Genomic DNA, 19,143 nt, shown 5'->3' with positions numbered 1-19,143 from the left:
CATTGTTGGTACATAGGAAGGCTACTGTTTTGTAAAGTTGATTTTTTATCCTACAATTATACTGTAAGTTGTGTATCTAAAAGTTGTCTAGTAAATTCTATAGTGTTTTTAAAGTATAGAATCACATTGTCTGCAACTAAGAATAGTTTGACTTGATCCTTTCCTATTTTTATCCTTTTTGTACCCTTCTCTTGCCTAATTGCTTAGCTAAGGCTGTGAGCACTCTATTTAAGAGCGATGGGTAGGCATTCTTGTCTCGATTCTGATTTTAGAGGAAATGTTCTCAGTTTTCTCCATTTAATGCTGGCTATAGGTTTAGGGGCCAATATCTAGAATTACAAAGAAATGCAAAAATTAAACATCAAGGAAACAAAACTGCTAATGAGATGAAGAGATGGTTTTCAAAGAAAGAAACATAAATGGACAATAACTATTTTTTTCAAAATTTTTTATTTTATTTATTTATTTTTTTGAGACAGGGTTTCTCTGTGTAGTTTTGGTGCCTGTCCTGGATCTCACTCTATAGACCAGGCTGGCCTCAAACTCACAGAGATCCGCCTGGCTCTGCCTCCTAAGTGCTGGGATTAAAGTCATGTGCCACCACTGCCCGGCGACAGTAACTATTTTAGTAAGTGTCCAACATCCCTGGTTTCAAGGTTATGCAAAACAAAACTACTTTGAGATCCTCTTACTTCAACCAGAATGGCTATCATCAAGAAATCTGACCAAGAAAGTTGGAAAGGTTGTGGGTAACAAGGAATCCTTATTTGCTGTTGGTGAGAACACAAATTAATATCACCATTATGGTAATCACTTGGAGGTTCCTCAAAATATTAAAAATATAACTAACAAATGACCCAACTATTCCATTCCTGGGCATATGCACAAAGCATCTTATACTCTATCACAGAGGTGTCTACACATCCTTGTTTATTGCTGTTCTATCTGTGATAGGAGGAAATAGAACCAGCCCATATGTCCATCAACAGATGAGTGGATAATGGAAATGTAGTACATACACATAGGGACGACTGTCCTCCAGATGTGGAGAAAACTGAAATACTGACATTTGCAGGAAAATGAGTGGATCTGGAAAGTGTAATATTGAGTGGGGTGACCCAAACTCAGAAAGAGAAAACTACATGTTCTCCTACATATTCAGATCATAGCCTATCGTGTATATATGTAAGTGAGTGTAAGTGTGGGTATAGTTTAAAATTTAGAAAGGAGACCAAGAGGGGGTAATATTTGGAAGTAAGGAAGGATGGGATATAGGCAAAAAGACACAGGAGTCATGAAAAGGTTATATAGATATTTTTCTTCTAGTTTTAACTCCACCATAGGATTTTGTTGCTGTTGTTGTTATTGTTTATTTTTCTCTTTTCGAAGTAGATAAACTTGGCTTTCTGGGTATTACCATAGCAAAAACTACTTTTGTAGTTCAAATGAGTCATCATCCGTTGAGACTGTGATTTTGAAGGTTGGCCTTGCTTTTTAATTCCATTAGTGTGACAGGAATAGACACGACCACTCACTGAATCCACTCGTCACATTAGAAAAAGGTTTGTTTCGTTTCTTTAGACTTGTTTTGGGGAAAAGGGCTTTGTAACCTGAAATTTTTCACTGTTTTCTTCTGTTTATAACAATGTTAAATTATTCTTAGCGTTATTTAATATGTAAACTGTATCACTATCGATGAAGTGTGGCCTGCAAATAATATGTGTTATATTTTTCAGCATAGGCATAGATCCTAAGATTACAGGTTCTTGTGGTATCCATCACCTCTGCTAAGTAGAGACTTGTAGGGGTGATGATGGCATCCTGGGAGTGAGCTTTCACAGACTGTCTACTCAACTGGGCCAGTAACACTTGGATGAGATGATCAGAACTCTACTCAGTGACATGAGTGGAGCTCAGTAGGTCACGAGTCTTGTTCTAGCTACTCCCGGGTATGAGGGTTTAGTCTTTATTCCTATATCTCCTCACAGACACCATCTATTCATAATCTGTGTGCCTGCCTCTGAGGGATTCTTCCAGGACTGAGAAAAATTCAGGTGGCCATTGCAAGCTGTATTTCCCCTATCAGTTCCCAGACTGCAGCCGTCCTGTGTCTGCCATGATATACAGGTGGATGGTAGTTCCCATCAGTCTCCACTGCAGCCATCCTGTGTTTGCCATGATACACAGGTAAATGGCCCCTGGATTGCAGCCATCCTGTGTCTTCCATGATTCTCAGGTGGTAGTTTCCATATAAACAGAAAACCAGAGCCATACATTTAATTGTGGTGGGGGAAGAAAAGTGGTAAGAGAAACATTAAAGGAATTATGGAGCTGTCATGTTAACCCACAAGGTCAGAGGCACATGGGGGTGTTAAATATTTATTGAATGAATGAAAAAAGAATGACTTTTGGGCTTGGGGACTTTGCTGGCTACATAACTTATGCACATCTATCTTATCCCAGATGAATAGACATTATGCTTTGATTGAATGACCTATTAAGTATGTTTAGTTTTAAATGCAGACATAAATAGATTTGATCTTTCCATGGTTCGAATTTCCTCCCATCAGCTTTCCCTTAATTATCCACAAGTGTTCCAAGCCTTCATTAGCTAAATAGGATGCAGATGATGGTCATTAGTCTCGTATATAAATCCTGCTGGCATATTCAATGGCTTTTCACTTGGCTAATTGAAAATTTCGGTATTCATGGACTACAAGAAAACACTATAATTTTGTCATTTATTTGGAAGCATAATTTTTTCCCTTTAGTTGATATTTATAATTACGCAGTTAAAAATAAATGTGAATGCTGAACTTTGCCTGAAGGGTATGCCATTTTTTAAGCATATATGTATTAATATTAGTCTAAAGCATGAAAATAGAATGGAAATGTGTATTTTGTGAAGAGGCTCAAGGATCGGTTTACTAAGAGAGCGTCCAAGTGGTGTGTACTCTGGAGACCCATCCGTTTAAGTGTAAGAGATTTCAAATGGTTAGTGATAAGAGTAGACTCAATCCTGACATCCACCACCCAGTGAGAAATCATCCACCATGCCTGCAAAGTGCAGATGGGAGGCCTCAAATGGATGTGCTTAATTCAGGTATCATTCCCTTAAAAGGATCATAGCTTTTGATTGTATTTGACCATTTATCAAAAGCTGCTGGCCTCTGCCTGGTGGCATCTAACTAAGAGTAAAACATACGCCTGCTCACAGACACACGTCTACATGCTGGGAATGGAATTCCATAATGCTGCCATTGCAGAGACCTGGGCTCCGAATACTTTACGTTTTATAATCCAGCACCTGAGCTGTTCCAATTTAATTAAATAAGTACTAAATGTTTGCTGTTTTGAAAAGTATTTATGGATATTGGATGGCAGAAATAGTTCAGTGGCAACAGAAGACAGTTTTCCAGTTTCCTTTCCTAAGCCTAATTTAATGGAGATAAACAACTCGGACTTCAACCTTCACTTAAAGGGAAATATGAGCCATGTGTCTCTTGTAGGTGTTTGGCCACTGCAGAACATTCCCAGCGTGAGAATGGGTGAGCAGCTCACCGTCCATGGCTCTCTTTGCTCGTGCTGGACTGGATGCCCATCATTTACTCATACTCCATCAGTGGTCTCTCTAACCCAGAACTAGCTAGGTTCATTTTTTAAAATACCAAATCACCCTTTCTTCTGGGTCTCTGTGACTTCTGCCTATGTAGTTCTTTCTACAGATGATTATGAATGTTAACTTGGAGACAAGGCTGTGCACTCTAGTCTTTAATTCCCATGTTAATGTGCTTCAGAGTCAAACAAAAAGCCGTTCTCTGATTGTTCCCTTTGTGGTCTACCTGTTGTGATGGTTAACATTGTTAACTTGACTGGGCAAATGGATGGCCTCATAAGTGACAGAGCATGATTTTGGGAGTATTATCTGTAAGGACTAGTATGCAAATCAGAAGACTGAGATCATCTGTTTTCAACCATGTGACCAGAGTTATGCAATCCATTAAGGGCCTGAATAGAACAAAAAGGTGATGAGCGCTCTCTCCCTCCTTCCCTCCCTCCCTCTCCCTCCCTCTCTCCCCCTTTGTCTCCTCCCTCTCTCTTCCCCCTCTCCCCCTCTCTTTCTCCCCCTCTCCTTCCCTCCTTCTCTCTCTTTCTGTCCATCTCCCTCTTTCAGTTGGGTCATCCATATTTTTCTCTTTTCAGACATAGAAGCTCCTGGTTCTTGGTTCTTTGGACTCTAATATCATGACCCCAAAGGAAAAAGGATATAGGCATTCTCATTTCAGAGTGGTGAATTGAAGGCCATGAGATCAAGGATCCATCCTAAGCTGCTAAATCATCTGTTAAGAAGGGACAAGGGCTAGGGCTTAGGCTGCTGAGCAGGTGGTCTACTTGATTTTCTATCCAAGACATCATGAAAGACCAGCAATCGTTCACCTATAAGAAGCCATGTTTAACTATAGTAAATAGGTTACAAGCGAGGTCCGTCCCAGGTAAAAGCGTATGAAAACAGAGCATGGTAGAGTAGGCTCAGCCACGTTCCACACAGATAAGTTCTCTCAGCTTGGGGATGCAAAGAGTCAGGTGGCCTAGCAAAACATGTTCTCTTTCCAGGGCAGCGCTTCATGTCCCCATGTTTGCATGCGTATCCGCTGTTTTGAGAGCTTCTTTGTGGTTGGCTGAGAGCTTTGCTGAACGTGCTCTGCTGCTTACTGCCATCAACTCCATCCTGTGACCCCCCCCCTTCTGCACACACCAAGAATACCCCTTGCATGTAATTTCCATTTCACAGCTTGCTTTGTATGGAATCTAACCTGTGACCTGTGTCTTCAGATCTTTTTCCTTCACCACGAGTGTCCAATGCCCTCATGACCTCAGTCTCTTTACTTCGCCAATCAAATCTGCTTTTGAATTCTTTCTTTTTTTCTTTTCTTTTTCTTTTTTTTAAAGAAAAGAGTACCAAAAACAATCTGCTTTTGGGGGTGGATCTGATAAATTTATTTCCTTTAAGATATAAGAGACTAATGAAGTGCAAGCATGAAATTTCCAGTGTCCTTTCCTGTAGTGTCGCCTGCACGTAATCATCCCCCATGAGTTGACTGTTATGAGTCAAAGCCTAATGCTAAAAACAGAAATCCCAGGAGAGAAATTTCAGGCATCGGCATATAAATACACAAGAGTAGGGCTTTACTTCCTAAGTGTATTTGGGCGAAACTGCTTTAATTGTTGATGTATGATGCTGTCCACCCCACACAGGTCATCTCACTAATAAGGTCTGAGGCTGGGGGTTTTTAAAAAGACATTGCACTTGCATAATGTGACCAACAGAGCATCATGCAAACTTTGGTGGAGGTGACTCATTAGGAGTTTCTCCTTTCGTAGAAAAATATTGATGCAATAATCAAGAAGGTCACAGAGTGAAGAGGCCACCGTCCTTTGAGACTTTTGTTTTCAGGAATTAAGCTGAGCATGTTATGGGAAGGCTCAGAAAGCCCACCCAAAGCCATTCACAATGGTTGCAATTAGGAAACTGGATGCCAGTTAAAGTCTTTTGAAGGGAATGAAATGAAATTGACCAAGCGTATAAGTAAAATCTCCTTAGAAAATAGCTAAATTAAGGCTGTGGACTATCATTGATCCATGCCATTCCTCTTTTATACTCATTCTAGGTATTAAGACTTTACTATGCATTGTCCTTTGGCTCAAGGGTTTCTACAAATACAACATTTATAGCTGGTCATATCATTTTGTGTGTGTGTGAAGCTACTTTTGCCCATTTTAGACTCTTTTTTTCTTCTCTGAATGCATTTCTCAAATCACCTGGGACTGTTCTAAAGAAATGGAAGGGTATTGTTTAATTTTGTGGGTCACTTCTCCTGGGACTACAACACTAATGTCTGAAGTTTCACATATTCCTGGGGATAATTTTGTCTCCACAAAATATTTAGTAATGTCTCAAGACAGGTTACAGTTACAGTTGAAGCTGCCAGAGGGATGATCTTAGCCCCAGGTAGATAGAATTCAAAAGTGCATCAAGGCGTCCTGTGATGGGTAACATGTCCCTTTCCTCTCTGCAACAGAGAATTATCTGCTCCTGGAAGTTCAAAGACCTAATGTCAAAAATCCTGGCTTAGCTACATAAGTGGACAATAGTCAATGTGTAAGTGCTAAATGAAGATGCCTTTTTCCATTATGTAGGAGTCATTCGCCTGTCTCCCTCTCCCTGAACTTCACTTTATAGCATTATTATGTGGGAGTCTGCTTTCCCACAGAGACCTCCAGAAGGTGCTGTGGGATAAGACGCACAGCTGCTCTTCTGTTACCAATCTTGCATCTCTCCTATGCATATTCATTGGGTACTTTCTTTCCACTATTGGCTACCTCAGAAGAATAGGACACAAAGGAGATTTTAATCATTAAAAATGTGCATTCATTTTATACTTAAAAAATAGAGAAGATTATAATCTTGAGCCATTGGTGTGGCTAGCAATGGCCACATGTGTGTTTGTGGGTAGTTCAAGAGGAACAACCTTGTGTATAAATCCCCATGTAACAGTGGATGCTTGAAAGCCTTGTAAGTGGCACATGGTGCCAAGAAAATACACATGCAAACAGGTATAGGCAAGAAGTCAAACACTGGGAGAGGGAGTGTATTAAAGGAAGTGGGAGGGAGACCCCAAGCCCTGGAACCACTGCTGGTAGACTCTCTTAGGAAAAGGCCCTGCTCCAGAGCTCAGGCTCACAGTGGGAGCCATTTGAAAGACATTATCATTTGACTCTTTTCTGTGAAATGAAGGTGAGAGTCATTTCCTCATTTCTCTGAAATGAGTGGTCTAAACTGGGCATAGTGGCATTGGGAATGCCAAGAGACAGATGCATTTTAATGCAGAGACATCTGAGGCGACGGGACAGATGGTCTAACCTGGGCATGGTGGCATTGGGAATGCTGAGAGACAGATGCATTTTAATGTAGAGACATCCGAGGCAACGGGATGCAAAGCGCACTTAGACCAGGAGCGGAAGGGAAGGTGATGTCCTCCGCTCTGAAGGGCTCTGATGGTCTGTGTCCTTCCTATTTTGCAGGGCACCATTTTTAGCACACTGGCTGGTGAGAAGCCCTCATCTGACTACAAAAAGGTAAGAAGTGGGCGTGTGAGGGTTGCAGCACAGTGTCAGAGGACTGACCGCTTCAGGATTGGTGACATTTCATTGGAAGGCTGTGATCACGGAGCATGGTCTGATGGCACATTGTGAACAGCCTTTAGGGTATGGAATGTAAGGTTCATTTTAAGGATGTGGGGAAATCCATTGCAGTCTGACAGCATTTTGGTACAGAGAAACACTGACTTCATGTATTTCCCTATCGCTGTTATCTGATATTTTATTATATAAGATGAGCACCAGGGGAGCTCAGGCCTATCATGTCGTCTGCGCTGCAGGCCTCTGTATCTTTGACTGTAAACAGAAAGCTTGTAAAACGTAAGCTCAATGTGATAGCAAAATGACTTTGAATTTTGGAAGCTGGTCGTATAGCATAAAAATCTGGTTTGGATTCACCACAGTCAGGTTTGAGAAAGCTGTCATGCTTTGCAAAAGGATTCGCTTCACCTCCATCTGATAGATCACGTCTGCAGTGCCTGCAACCATGGCGTGGCTAATTCCTGGCTTTGAGGGCCAGGGGTCACTTTGATCCGCCTCTTTAATCTCAGATTTAACTAGAACCTGTCCTTCTGGTAGAGGAGGAGAAGTGATTTCACAGACAGACAACTCGAATTCTTTACCACCGTCACTGAGAGGAAAAAGCAGGTGCGTGAGGATGACTTATGCTTAATGTGTTACTTGGCATTTCGTAGGATTTTATGTCATGGTATTATGTGCTGTGTGGTTTCCATCTTTAATATTGCTTGATAAGGAAGTGTAGGTAGAGGCATTTATCTTTAGGGGGAGTGTGAGGACCCACTCCCTTTTATTACTCTGATAGATTTTTTAAGTGATTTACCTTTCCTGAGTTTTGCTGTGTTTGCCTTATTCTCTATAGGAAGTTGCGAGCTGTTAGAGATGAAGACCGTGCATTATTTTTAGAACCATAGATCTCGGTGAACAAAGAGACTTTAGGGGATCGTTAGGTTCACCTTTTTCCCAGGGTGGGACTTTGATATTATTTATAGATGGACCTCTGTCCTCTCCTGACAGTGAACTCTACAAGCCTGGTTGTTTCCTAGTGAGACAAGTCAAAGAATTAAAATCACTTGACCTAGCCAGCACCTGCCGCCTATGATTCCTACCTGCTGATTTAAGTATAGACCAGCTCACATGCTTTCTTTGGAATCTCCTCCCATCCCATTCCCAGGGTAATATTCTCCTCATCATTTCTCATAGGCCATTGATATGGTTGGTTCCTATGAGCATGGGGTGCGGAGATGTGCTTTTGAAATGTGGCTCTATTACTTACTACTTACTTGGGTTGGTTATACACCTTTTGGTGCCTCACTTTCATAATCTGCAAAATGGGAATAATAATTGTACTAATTTGATATAGTATATGACATGATATGCATAAAGCACTTATAAAATGCCCAGCACACATTAGATTTTGTATTAGCTATTGCAGCCATTGCGTTTATAGCATGTTATCTTTGTTTTTGGTTTTTTTTTTTTGGTATTTTGTTATCAATGTGTAGAATTATGTATCATTCTTCAGATGTGGCACAGCTGGCATGAAGCATTAAGGGACTTCTCACTCTCCATTCAGCATGCTTTGTTTATGTGCTTGTTATAGACCAGGCACAATGAAGACATGAGCTTTGATCAAAAGGGCAGCCGTAGGCTCTCTTGGGCTTGTCTTTGTTGGATGGGTGTTTTATTCCTTGGTTTCTGTTTCCTCTCTGGTCTTCTGCTCGGTGTGACCTGTGCTTGAGTAGGGGGTCAGGGGGTCTCTACTCAAGTTGGAGCTGGACTCCTGGAGGCCAACGAGTTCTGTGGTAGATAAGGGGGTCTCAGCCTGAGTTGGGGGCTGGACTTCTGGCAGATTGTTTGCTGGAGTCTTTATACAGGTATGGGAATGATGGAAAAAACCTTCCAGGAAACCCAGAGCTCTGAGAAACTTGCAGCAGTGAGAAACTGTTACCACCTCCCCTCAAGCAGGAAATGGAGCACACAGCACACAGCGCTTTTGCAAGCTGGCTGCTCACTGCTTGCCAGCTTTCTTGAGTGTGGTGCTGACACTACTAATAGTGTCAGATGTCATCACTTTGTACTTACAAGCCCCATCCTTCTGTTGGCCCTGGGATGTTTGCAGTCCTTGCTCATGTCCTCCGGACATTTTCACCTGAGATGATTCTCTTTCACATTTATATAAACGATTCTTTTGCTGCAAATGGAGGCTGTTCTGTCTGATCCTGCTCATTTACAGATGATGATCAATCAAGCGTATTTTATACTGTCATTTGTTTTATCAGTTCTCCCGTTTCTACACCACACACAATCTGAGTAGTGGTCTTTTCTATGACAGCACTCCCACCCATCTCAGTTAACAGTTGACCTCCGAGCATCTGTTATGTAAGGATAACATATGTGGGATATTCTCTGAGCAAGTTATATCAGCTCAGGGCCAGGTTGGGATAGCAGTGCATATCGATGTCAGTTTTGTGTTACCAGCGATGTCTTACTAAGGATGACCAGCGGACAGCTGGGCATGCTGTCTTATAACTCAGAAAGCATCCTGGGCTGGACATCTATGGATGTGGGAGGAATAGGCACACAGAGAATGATTGAAAGGATGGGAAACTATGAGATCACCCTGGGAGGGTGTTGAATTGAAAATGAACAGGTTAAGCAGAGAATATTCAGGAGAAACTAACACCTAAGAGCTAGGAGAAAACTGTGAACTTTGTAGGAGATCGAGCACCATAAAAACTGGAAATGAGGAGAAAATGTGATGTGTCAGAAGCCAACTCACAAAGTTCCAAGCAGAAGAGGTAGGCATTCCTCTTGAAACTGCTGCTGCGAAGTAAAATAACCACTATGCAGCGTCCATTGACTTTATTAATAATGCCATAGGCCATTGATGGTTTTTCTGAGATCAAAAGGATGCTCATAAAAATCAGATCATGGTATGTGCAAGATTGTGTGGGATGAGGAAATAGAAACAGTAACACAGTCTTTGAAAGAATTGGTTACAAAAAGACAGAGATAAATAATTGGACTGGACTGGGCTATGGGGCCGAAGCTGTACACTGCAAAGCAGATGATTAAATGTGTTAAATACTGTCAGAGAGAAGACAATGAGCAGGCTAGAATAAGACCTCTCTACAAAGAGGGGGGGGGTCTCATTTGTGAGGCTACGGAGAAGACTGAGGGATTTGGGGTTCAAACACGGAATTAACCTTAGATAGATGGAGCCAGCGTGCTGCCCTCTGGTAACAGGGAAGAATAGAATTCATGTGGAAAAGGGAACTTGAAATGCAGCCATGTCCTAATATGGCTATGATCAATTTATTTACTTTTCTATGTATGGCTCTGTGTGTGTGTGTGGGGGGGGTTGTTCAGTCTCTTCAAGTCTGTAAAACTACATTGTGTATCCAGATGTAGAATAATTAGAAAAGCCCAGGATACTTTCTTATTTTTTTTCTGTCTTATAGACAGGAAGATTAAGAAGGACTTTGATGCATTATTAATACCAAGATGTGCTACTTTTCAGTTTAAACATTTTTATGTGTATTAGTGTTGTGCTGCATGTATGTGTGTGTGTACCGTGTATGCCCAATGCCCACAGATGTTAAAAGAGAATGGCAGATCCCCTGGGACTGAAGCTACAGAGAGTTAGATTGTGAGCCACCAGGTGGGTGCTGAGAAGGGAGTCTGAGTCCTCTGTAAGAGCAGTGAGTGCCTTTAACTACTGAGCCATCTCTCCAGCCCCGTGATATACTACTTTAAATAATTGTCTTGTCTGTAGATAAATTCTGAATATAGGACCATTCATATGATCAATAATCTCTAGGAAATATTGTTTATTCAAAGAATACCTATAATCAGAAAATCACTCATTAATGTAGTTCAAATTGTCAAATTTCTTCTGAGCTCAGGTTGCTCCCCGACTGGAGGTCTTTTCTATGCTGGTGTTCCAGAGTACATACCCAAATATGAGTTAATCTTTTTCTACAACCTGAACATTCTTCTCTAATGTCATCACCCCAGTTAATGGCTTCACCATACCAAGTAGCATGCCCAGTATCGGACCTGACGTCTACCTTTACTTCTCACATCCAGATAGCTGTCCAAGCCTATAAATACCACATTGAAATGTCCCTGGGATCTTTCCATCATCTCCCTTAATTCTTTATTCTTCCTTGGAAGGAGTGTAACAGCTCTCTCCTTGATCTTTCCTTGCACCAAGTTTTCCCTTCTCCGCTCCACTGTTCAATTTGCTATTGGAGTTAGGTTCCAAAATAACAAACAACGAATGTACCAGCTCATACCAAGCCTTTACTTAAAAACATCTAAGTGACATAATGGGACCTATTATCATGCATAATTAATAAACACCAGTAAAGACATAAAAATAAGAACATTTAAATAATCTAACAGATTTCAGTGTTACTCAGAGTAAAACCCACCCAACCCACCAAGAAATCATTCCTGTTTCCAGTCACAAGTCACCCTGAGAAGTCATTCACATTTTCCCCGGACTCCAGGAGATGGTGGACGTGGGGAGGCCTGGAGCACACCGCTGCTGAATGTGAGCTCTGGGAGCTCAGTGATGCTTCTTCCTGAGGAGTTTCCTCTCCCTTTTACCTCCATCGACAGACCCCTCGTATCATGACTCCTGTGACCCGGTGTCTTTGATTTATCCAGGTGAGCTGGTTTTTATTGCCAGTTTGACATGGCCTAGAGTCATCTGGGGAGAGAGAACCTCAGTTGAGTAATGGCCCAGATCGAACTGGCCAGTGGCCGTATCTGTAAGAGATTAACTGACTATTGATATGAGAAGGCCTAGACCTCTGTGGGGGGCGCCATCCCTAGACATGTGGGTCTCTCTGGTCTGTATAAGACAGCTAGCTGAGGATGAGCCAGTGAGTGAGCAAGAAGCATTCCTTCATGGTTTCTGCTTCAGTGTCTGCCCTGACATCCCGAAGTGATGGACTATGGGAAGTATAAGTCAAGTAAACTCCTTCCTCCCAAACTTGGTTTTGGTCAGAGTGTTATAGCAAGAGTGAAGGAAAAGTAGGGCACCAGGGGAGGCTGGAGCATTTACCTCTGGGGTATTTAACATGTGATAGTTGGTCTTAATATAGGTTGAATAAGTATTGTGGCATCTAAAAATTAAATTTTGGAATATTTACAAATATATAACACATGCATATCTTGGGGATGGAACACAAGATTAAATATAAATATAAAATCCCTTTGTGTTTCATATATATCTTATACACATAGCCTGAAGGGAGTTTTAGACCCGTCACCTGAGGTCACATGTGGAATTCGCCTCCTGATCATCACAACAATCCTCTGAATGTTCCTGGATTTCAGGTTTTGAGACTAGAGATACTGAGACGGTGTGATATCTACCAATGCATAGCCTGCCAAATGCTTCCCATGTCCCTCGCTCTCCTCTGAAAGCTTTGTGCGTTACACGGATTACCTCATTTGATTATTGTAGCTGCTCTTTGAAGAAGGTACACCATTTCTGTTTTATAGATGGACAAACCGAGGCGGGAGGCATGGAGGAGCGTGCATGCGATCTTTCCAGTAGTAGGTGTCGGAGTCTGAATCCAGCAGTCTGGCGCCTGCACAGTGTGGCTTTTAGGGGTTTACTACCTCTCCCTCCCCCTGGGTTTTAAGAATTTTTAATGGGTCCCACCACCCCCTACACTATTAGCTCCTGGACAGAAGGAACAATGCTGGTTCTGTTAGGAACAGTAAAACAATGCCTGTTAGGTAGTAGGGCTCAGGAAAGTTTCTCTAGCAGATGGAGTCACTGTGCACATGCCTACCAAGGAGGGTGAGATCATTCTAGGACTGTGTGGCTCTAACAAGCAAACCATTTTCTCCCCTTTTTACTGGAGTTGAAAAAAGAATATTTATATTAAAGATTTATTTAGTAAGGCCATTTTCTTTTGCACTAAAATACGGTGCTAGCCAATAGCTAGGGAGACTGATGTACTTTGGTGGTCCAAATTGGAAAGTTCCCCAAAGTCTGCCCCTCTGTCAGCTTGTTATGGAGTTGGAAGAACCTTTGTTCTCTTAACTGTTAATTCAGAAAACCTAGAAATGCCTCGGGGGAAGTATGTGCATTTGTCCACTTACTGTGGATTATTTATTGAGTCCTTCCTACTTTAAGGTACTTTTTATTGCTGACGTGTGAAGAAAAGTAAATGTGCTCACGTATGAAATGACTCACTCCAGGGTACATCCAAGTGCAGCTCAGATCTCAGGACAGGCCTAGCTCATTCCCGCTTGTATTTTCCCCTGATAGCATCTCCACCCCGTGCTTTTTAATGCCCAAGAATGGTCCTCAGGCCGGCTCCTTGGTATCTTGTGCTGCCTAGTTTTTGTTATAGCTTTGTGTCTGATAGTTTCGTATCTCTCAGTCAAAGATATCTGGACCCTATCATTTTGACTCAGTACTTTCTGTGAGGTGGGACATTCTGACCCAGAGCTGTTTAACTTACAGCCACGAGTTTGAACATAATGTACAAGAAAGATATACTTATCACCATTCCCAGGCTCATGCTGTCCCTGTGGCCCTCAGCCGGGGGTACAGATCATAGAAGGCTAGAAATGATGGACAGGTATGGATGATAGACACAGCAAGGGTCAAGGATAGTTGAATCCCCAGGGTGAGTTGAGTATAGAGATACGTGTTTCACAAATTACTGGGAAATAAAGAGTGAGTTTTCCAAGTTAGTATCAAAGTTGCTTTATCCTGTTCTTGTTCCTATCTATCTAAGGTAATCTAGAGCTGCAACCAGAATCCTTACCTAGAGCACAGCACTAGGATTCTCAGGTTGAAATTTGCTTTTAAAATTCAGAAAGTGCGACTAGAGAGAGAGCTCAGTGGTTAAGAACACTGGCTGCCCTTTCAGAGGACCTGGGCTCAGTTCTCAGCCCCCACAGAACTGCTCACAACCACCTGTAAATACAGCTCATGACTTGCTGTAATTCCAGGGGCCCCACCATGCTCTTCTGGCCTCTATGGGCATTGCACATGTGTGGCACACAGACTCACATGCAAGCAAAACACCCACACTCATTAAATAAGTAAATAAAATAAATCTTTAAAAATAAGAGAAAATCCAGAAAGCATTTTGATGGTTTGTTATATGTCCTTTGGACATATATTGGGGGTGGGCTGTTTCTTTTTTTCTTCTTCTTTGTATGTCTCTGTACTTCTGGCGGTTTAACCTATGGAAATGATCATTTTAAAAGATAGCCTAGAAAATTTTGGTATAAAAAAAACCTAGTTTAATAGATAATTTAGAAAACGGTGTTATGTAAAACAGTACTTGTCTTGGGCTTGGGTGGTGACACACCCCTTTAACCCCAGGATTTAGCAGGCAGAGACAGGAGGATCCCTGTTGAGTTGAAGGTTAGCTTCATCTGTAAGGTGAGTTCCAGACCAGCCAGGGCACACAGTGATACCTGTCTCAAAACACAAACAAAAAACAAAAACCACACAAAATAATACCCTGAAGAGTATTGGCTTTGGCATGCGTGATAATATGAAAGATATCTACTACTTGGTCGTAGTAATTTTGTGAGATATTTGTGGCTGTGTTTTCCTCTTCCTTCAAATGCCATACTTTGGCTTGGGGTCCTTCTACTGCCATTAAGAGTGTGTAAGTGTGCAGAGAATGTGCCCATGTGGTTTCTAAGCTCACTGGAGGAAGCTTTTACCTTTAATGCATAGTGATGATGTTTTAGTACGTTGACACTTTTCCTTCAGAAGGTGACTTAAGGTGGCAATGTGATGGGTTAGTGGAATCTCAAGCTTTTCATCAATATTGGAGAATGGGTTTCTAGGAAAAGACACAAGATAATAATATTGATGGTCAAGATATTTATTCATGCTCAATTCTCCAACCTCTTAAAACTATATGGTATCTGTCTTTTTTGTTGTTCATATTTTTTTTTAATTTTTGCAATTGTGATATAATTACACCATTTCTTCCTCCCTTTCCTCCCTCAAAACTCTCCCATATACCCTCCTTGCTCTCTTTCAAATTCATGGCCTCTTTTTCCATTAATTGTTGTTGCATACATAGCTGTATATACATATATATTCCCAAATGTAAACCTGCTCAGTCTGTATGTTATGTATATGTTTTTAGGGCTGACTCTTGGGTATTGGATGACCATTTGATGCACTCTCCACTGGGGAATACAATTCCTCCCATTCTTGGCATTCCTTGGTTGCCTGTAGCTGTGTGTGGTTGGGGCCTCGTGGGCTTTTCTCTGGCCACTGTGACATGTCTGTTGGTGTCTTCCTTGTTCAGCTTATGTTTTGGCAGTCATGTCAGTGAGACTTGATGGATGTAGTTTCTAACATTGCTAGGAGACACACTACCACAGAAAATTCATTGATCTTTGGACAACGAGAAACCATGCCCGGTCCCGGAAACCTAGCTAACTATTCAGTGCTGGCAAAGTCATGGTTCTAGGAGAACCTAAACAAATATTTTACTAAACTAGTACAATCCCTAAAACAAGTGAAACATTTGTCCTTATACCCACAGATATCTGTAGTCTTCACACCTTATCAAGGAAACTTTTCTTTGTAGGAGAAGGAGACCACTGCCGAAAAGCACAACCAATCAAAATGCAGAGATGTGGACCCAGTGCCAGTGGATACATCCACAAAGCAGTTTCAAACTAATACATACCTAACATTGCAGAAGAGGGAATGGAAAGATTGTTGGCAGCAACATTTGGGCTCTGATCAGGGACAGGAAAGGGGGGCTCCTTAGGGAGTGAGAGGGAGGTAAATACAGAAGGGAGTTAGATAGCAATAAGCATGTCTGATAAAGCTATAAGGAACCATGCTATCAACTATTTACATAAAAACCCAGCTCTAAAATACACACAGTTCTGTGTATAAGTATACATAAACAGTTTTAATGAACTTTTCTCATCTGGGCTGTCAATGTTCCCTCCAAGAGCAAAAGACCACCTAACAAAATCCCTGATACCAGACGTGGGGAGCCTTCTCTTGAATTGTCCAGCACTGTCCAAGCGACGCCCAAAACATACAGCCCATTGCTAGCACCCTTAGTTTGCCCCCAGAGGAAGAAGGCATGTCCCTGTTGCTGAAGACACCATGCACCTCAGAAACGGCCCAGAGAACTTGGAGCTGGAACTGACCTCAATGTCCGCTCCCTGAGCCGTAGCTTTTACTTTTACTGTGATGCAGGCTTCCAAAGGAGGGAACAATCAAAATCCTATGTAACCAAGATGCTTATAAACCTCAGCAATGACCAGCATGGCATGGCAGCACTAAGGGTGCAGTACTGTCTTTCTGGCATCGATACAGTGTCTAGCTGGCACCCATTGGATTCCACAAGCTGGCTGGAGAGATTCTCACGACTCTCAGCCTCTTGGCAGAATTCTCAGGCTCATAGGTCACGGTGACTTCTTCCCATGCCCTGAAAGAGGGCACGGGGATGAAGTCAGCCCCATCAGCATCTTGGAAATTCCTGAGTTCCCTTTTGGAATGACACAGTACCGGGTTCTGGAGCAGTAACAACAAGGGGCGTCATTTCAAGTACATTTAAATACCGTTTACTTTAAAAATAGTGTTTTGGGAAGCAGCAGAGGCTCATTTTTGGTAGAACACTGGCTTCACGGAGTTTCCGTAGGGCTCTCTGCTGGGAACAGGATGCCATGTGCATGCTTCAAAGTTCTTACCCCTTTCTCACGTGTAAACACAGGTCCCCAGTTTATGGGAAGAAGGCTACATTGCTGCTGAACAGAGGGCAGCTCCTACGTCATCCTTCCCCTGCCTACCCCTCCCTTCCTTTCTCTTCCTCCTTCCTGGCCCCTTCTCAGCTCCTAGCAATATCTGGGATGAGAAAACTGGCTCTGGGTTCAGATGTCCTCTTTTCAGGTCCCACGGCCTGGTCTGGTTTGGGTTTTTATTGTTGAGGTTTTTTTGGTTGTTGTTCCGCTTCCTCGAGGGTGGAAGGTGTGTGTGTATGGGGGGGGGGGGGCTGTGGTTCCCACAAGCTCCGGGGTCTTATCCTATGACTGAGTTCCTCATCCACCACCCACAGGTCTATAGTGTTGCCTCTTTTGTAGTCTCTATCCCCTCACTTGTCTTGTCTGTTAACTGAGAGAAATAACCATGTCCACCTATAGAATTGTTAAGACTGGATGTGTGAGTCCATGTAAATTTCTTAGAGTGGTGTCTTTGTAAGTAAGGACCATTATTATACTGCTCTGGTGCTTGCTGGGAGTAATTTGAGCCTGTCTGGCTCTGAATCTCTCTCTTTCTCTAGAAGATCAACAGTATCAGTGAAAGTGCTTACCACAGACTTGGGCCAGCATCAGCATTTGGAAAAAAGCTAACTATAGTGGCACTGGAGAAACTCTTAGATGGGCATATAGTTCTTAACTATTATAATTCCTAATAATCAGCATATGTTCAAGGTCAGTCTTGTTCTCAGTCCAGCTCTGCAGATGCAAAGCATTTCTTAACAAATGATGCATAAAACCTTCCTGATGGTAGAAGGAGTGTACTTTTCTATCTCTTCAGCACTGCTTACACTTCTGAGCACACAGCAGACATTTATGAACTAGCAAGTGTTTAACTGTAGCATAGCATGATTGCTCCAAAGGCCTGAACTGAAATAGAAGGGGAAGGAGGAGTCCAAGTCCATTCCTTCTCTGCCAGAACCTAGAACATCCACAGACTAATTTTACCTGCTTAGAGAGATAGAATCTATTACCAAACAGCTCTCTCCTTCAAATTAATATCGATCTATTGCATCTTCTAAATGTTGATCCTTTTTGACCACTAGTGTTCTCATATGTTGAGGGAAAAACAGCTTGTTACTGTGGTCTTGGGTAAGTAGAGCCAATACTGTGGTCTGGCATGGCCTCTTCTCCTCATGAAAAGGAGGCCTTTCAGTGAATGGAGGAGCTGGCCTGATGATAAAAGACACTAATGGGAGTGTCCCCTGCCAGTGCACTAGCCATGTAGATAACTGTATGGGGTAGACCCTGGCGACTGATGCACAAAGTTCAGTACTGCATCCTTATGCTAAGAATACTTCATTCTTAAGCTTCTGATAATGAAATTTTTGAAAGGAAGCATTCATATACACTCAAGGTCAAACCAGTGAGTTATAGTTTACAGGAATAAAATTTCTTATAGAAAATAGTCTCATGATGCAAAGACCAGCATGATGTGTTGTTCCTAAGCATTTCCGACCCCCAGGAAGAATCTAAGAGTAAACTGTAGCTGTGAATTGGTCCTTTAATGAGAGCAAGTTTTATGTGGTATCATCAGAGTCAAGTCAGCAGCATCACCTGGTGCCTTTTGGGTGTGAGCATTTTCTTGGATGAGGCCTCTCTGCTCAGCACTCACCGTCAGCGCTGGAGGACAGCCATTGCTCTCTCCCGGCAGCTGTTGCCACCATCGGCTCAGGAGAAGCAGCGAGTTTAGCCTGAGGATCCTACGATATGCTCACCATCGGCCCCTGCAGTGCCGCTGATAGGGGGATGGCAGCTGGGGGCAAATGCCACAGAATACGGAATACGTTCTCTCCAAGCTTTAATTATTGTGCTGCAGCTGCATGGAAACAAGTTTCAAGATGACCCTTGCAGTCCGTGTTTCAGACATGGCTGCCTGTGTAATACACATTTTAGGCTATGTGGAAACAGTGGTAATTAACAGCACCCCCCCACACCACCCCCCATACACGGAAATATGGTTTTTCTTGCAGCCAAAATGACTTTAGCGTTGACTGAGCTTGCAAACTGGATGTGAACGGGGCATTTCATGATTGTGCTATTGTAGGTGACTGCTATAAACTGCGCTCTGTTTAGTTGCATAATTGCTAGCTTGATTCCATGTGTTTCTTTATCGGGCACTGAAGATATTATGGTGACCTTTTGGCTGGAAATTGCGTTACCTTTGTGAGGCAG

At 42.3% G+C, this 19,143-nt stretch overlaps 1 protein-coding gene across 2 annotated transcripts in view; it reads left to right on the top strand.

Moving 5' to 3' along the window:
• The window catches only part of Rasgef1b (RasGEF domain family member 1B), a 521,256-nt gene that overhangs the window by 159,893 nt on the left and 342,220 nt on the right, over positions 1 to 19,143 (top strand). The window contains exon 3 of one of the 2 annotated variants that reach the window (XM_042257673.2): positions 7,084 to 7,137. In XM_042257673.2, the coding sequence (XP_042113607.1) occupies positions 7,084 to 7,137 (54 nt within the window). Of the gene's footprint in view, positions 1 to 7,083; positions 7,138 to 19,143 lie in introns of those variants that run through there. The other variant, XM_042257674.2, reaches the window with a different exon arrangement.

The sequence above is a fragment of the Peromyscus maniculatus genome, chromosome 10 (assembly GCF_049852395.1).
Source record: "Peromyscus maniculatus bairdii isolate BWxNUB_F1_BW_parent chromosome 10, HU_Pman_BW_mat_3.1, whole genome shotgun sequence".
Lineage (NCBI taxonomy): Eukaryota > Metazoa > Chordata > Mammalia > Rodentia > Cricetidae > Peromyscus > Peromyscus maniculatus.
Note: the sequence above shows the minus strand (reverse complement) of the source record. Positions and strands in the feature narration are given on the sequence as shown.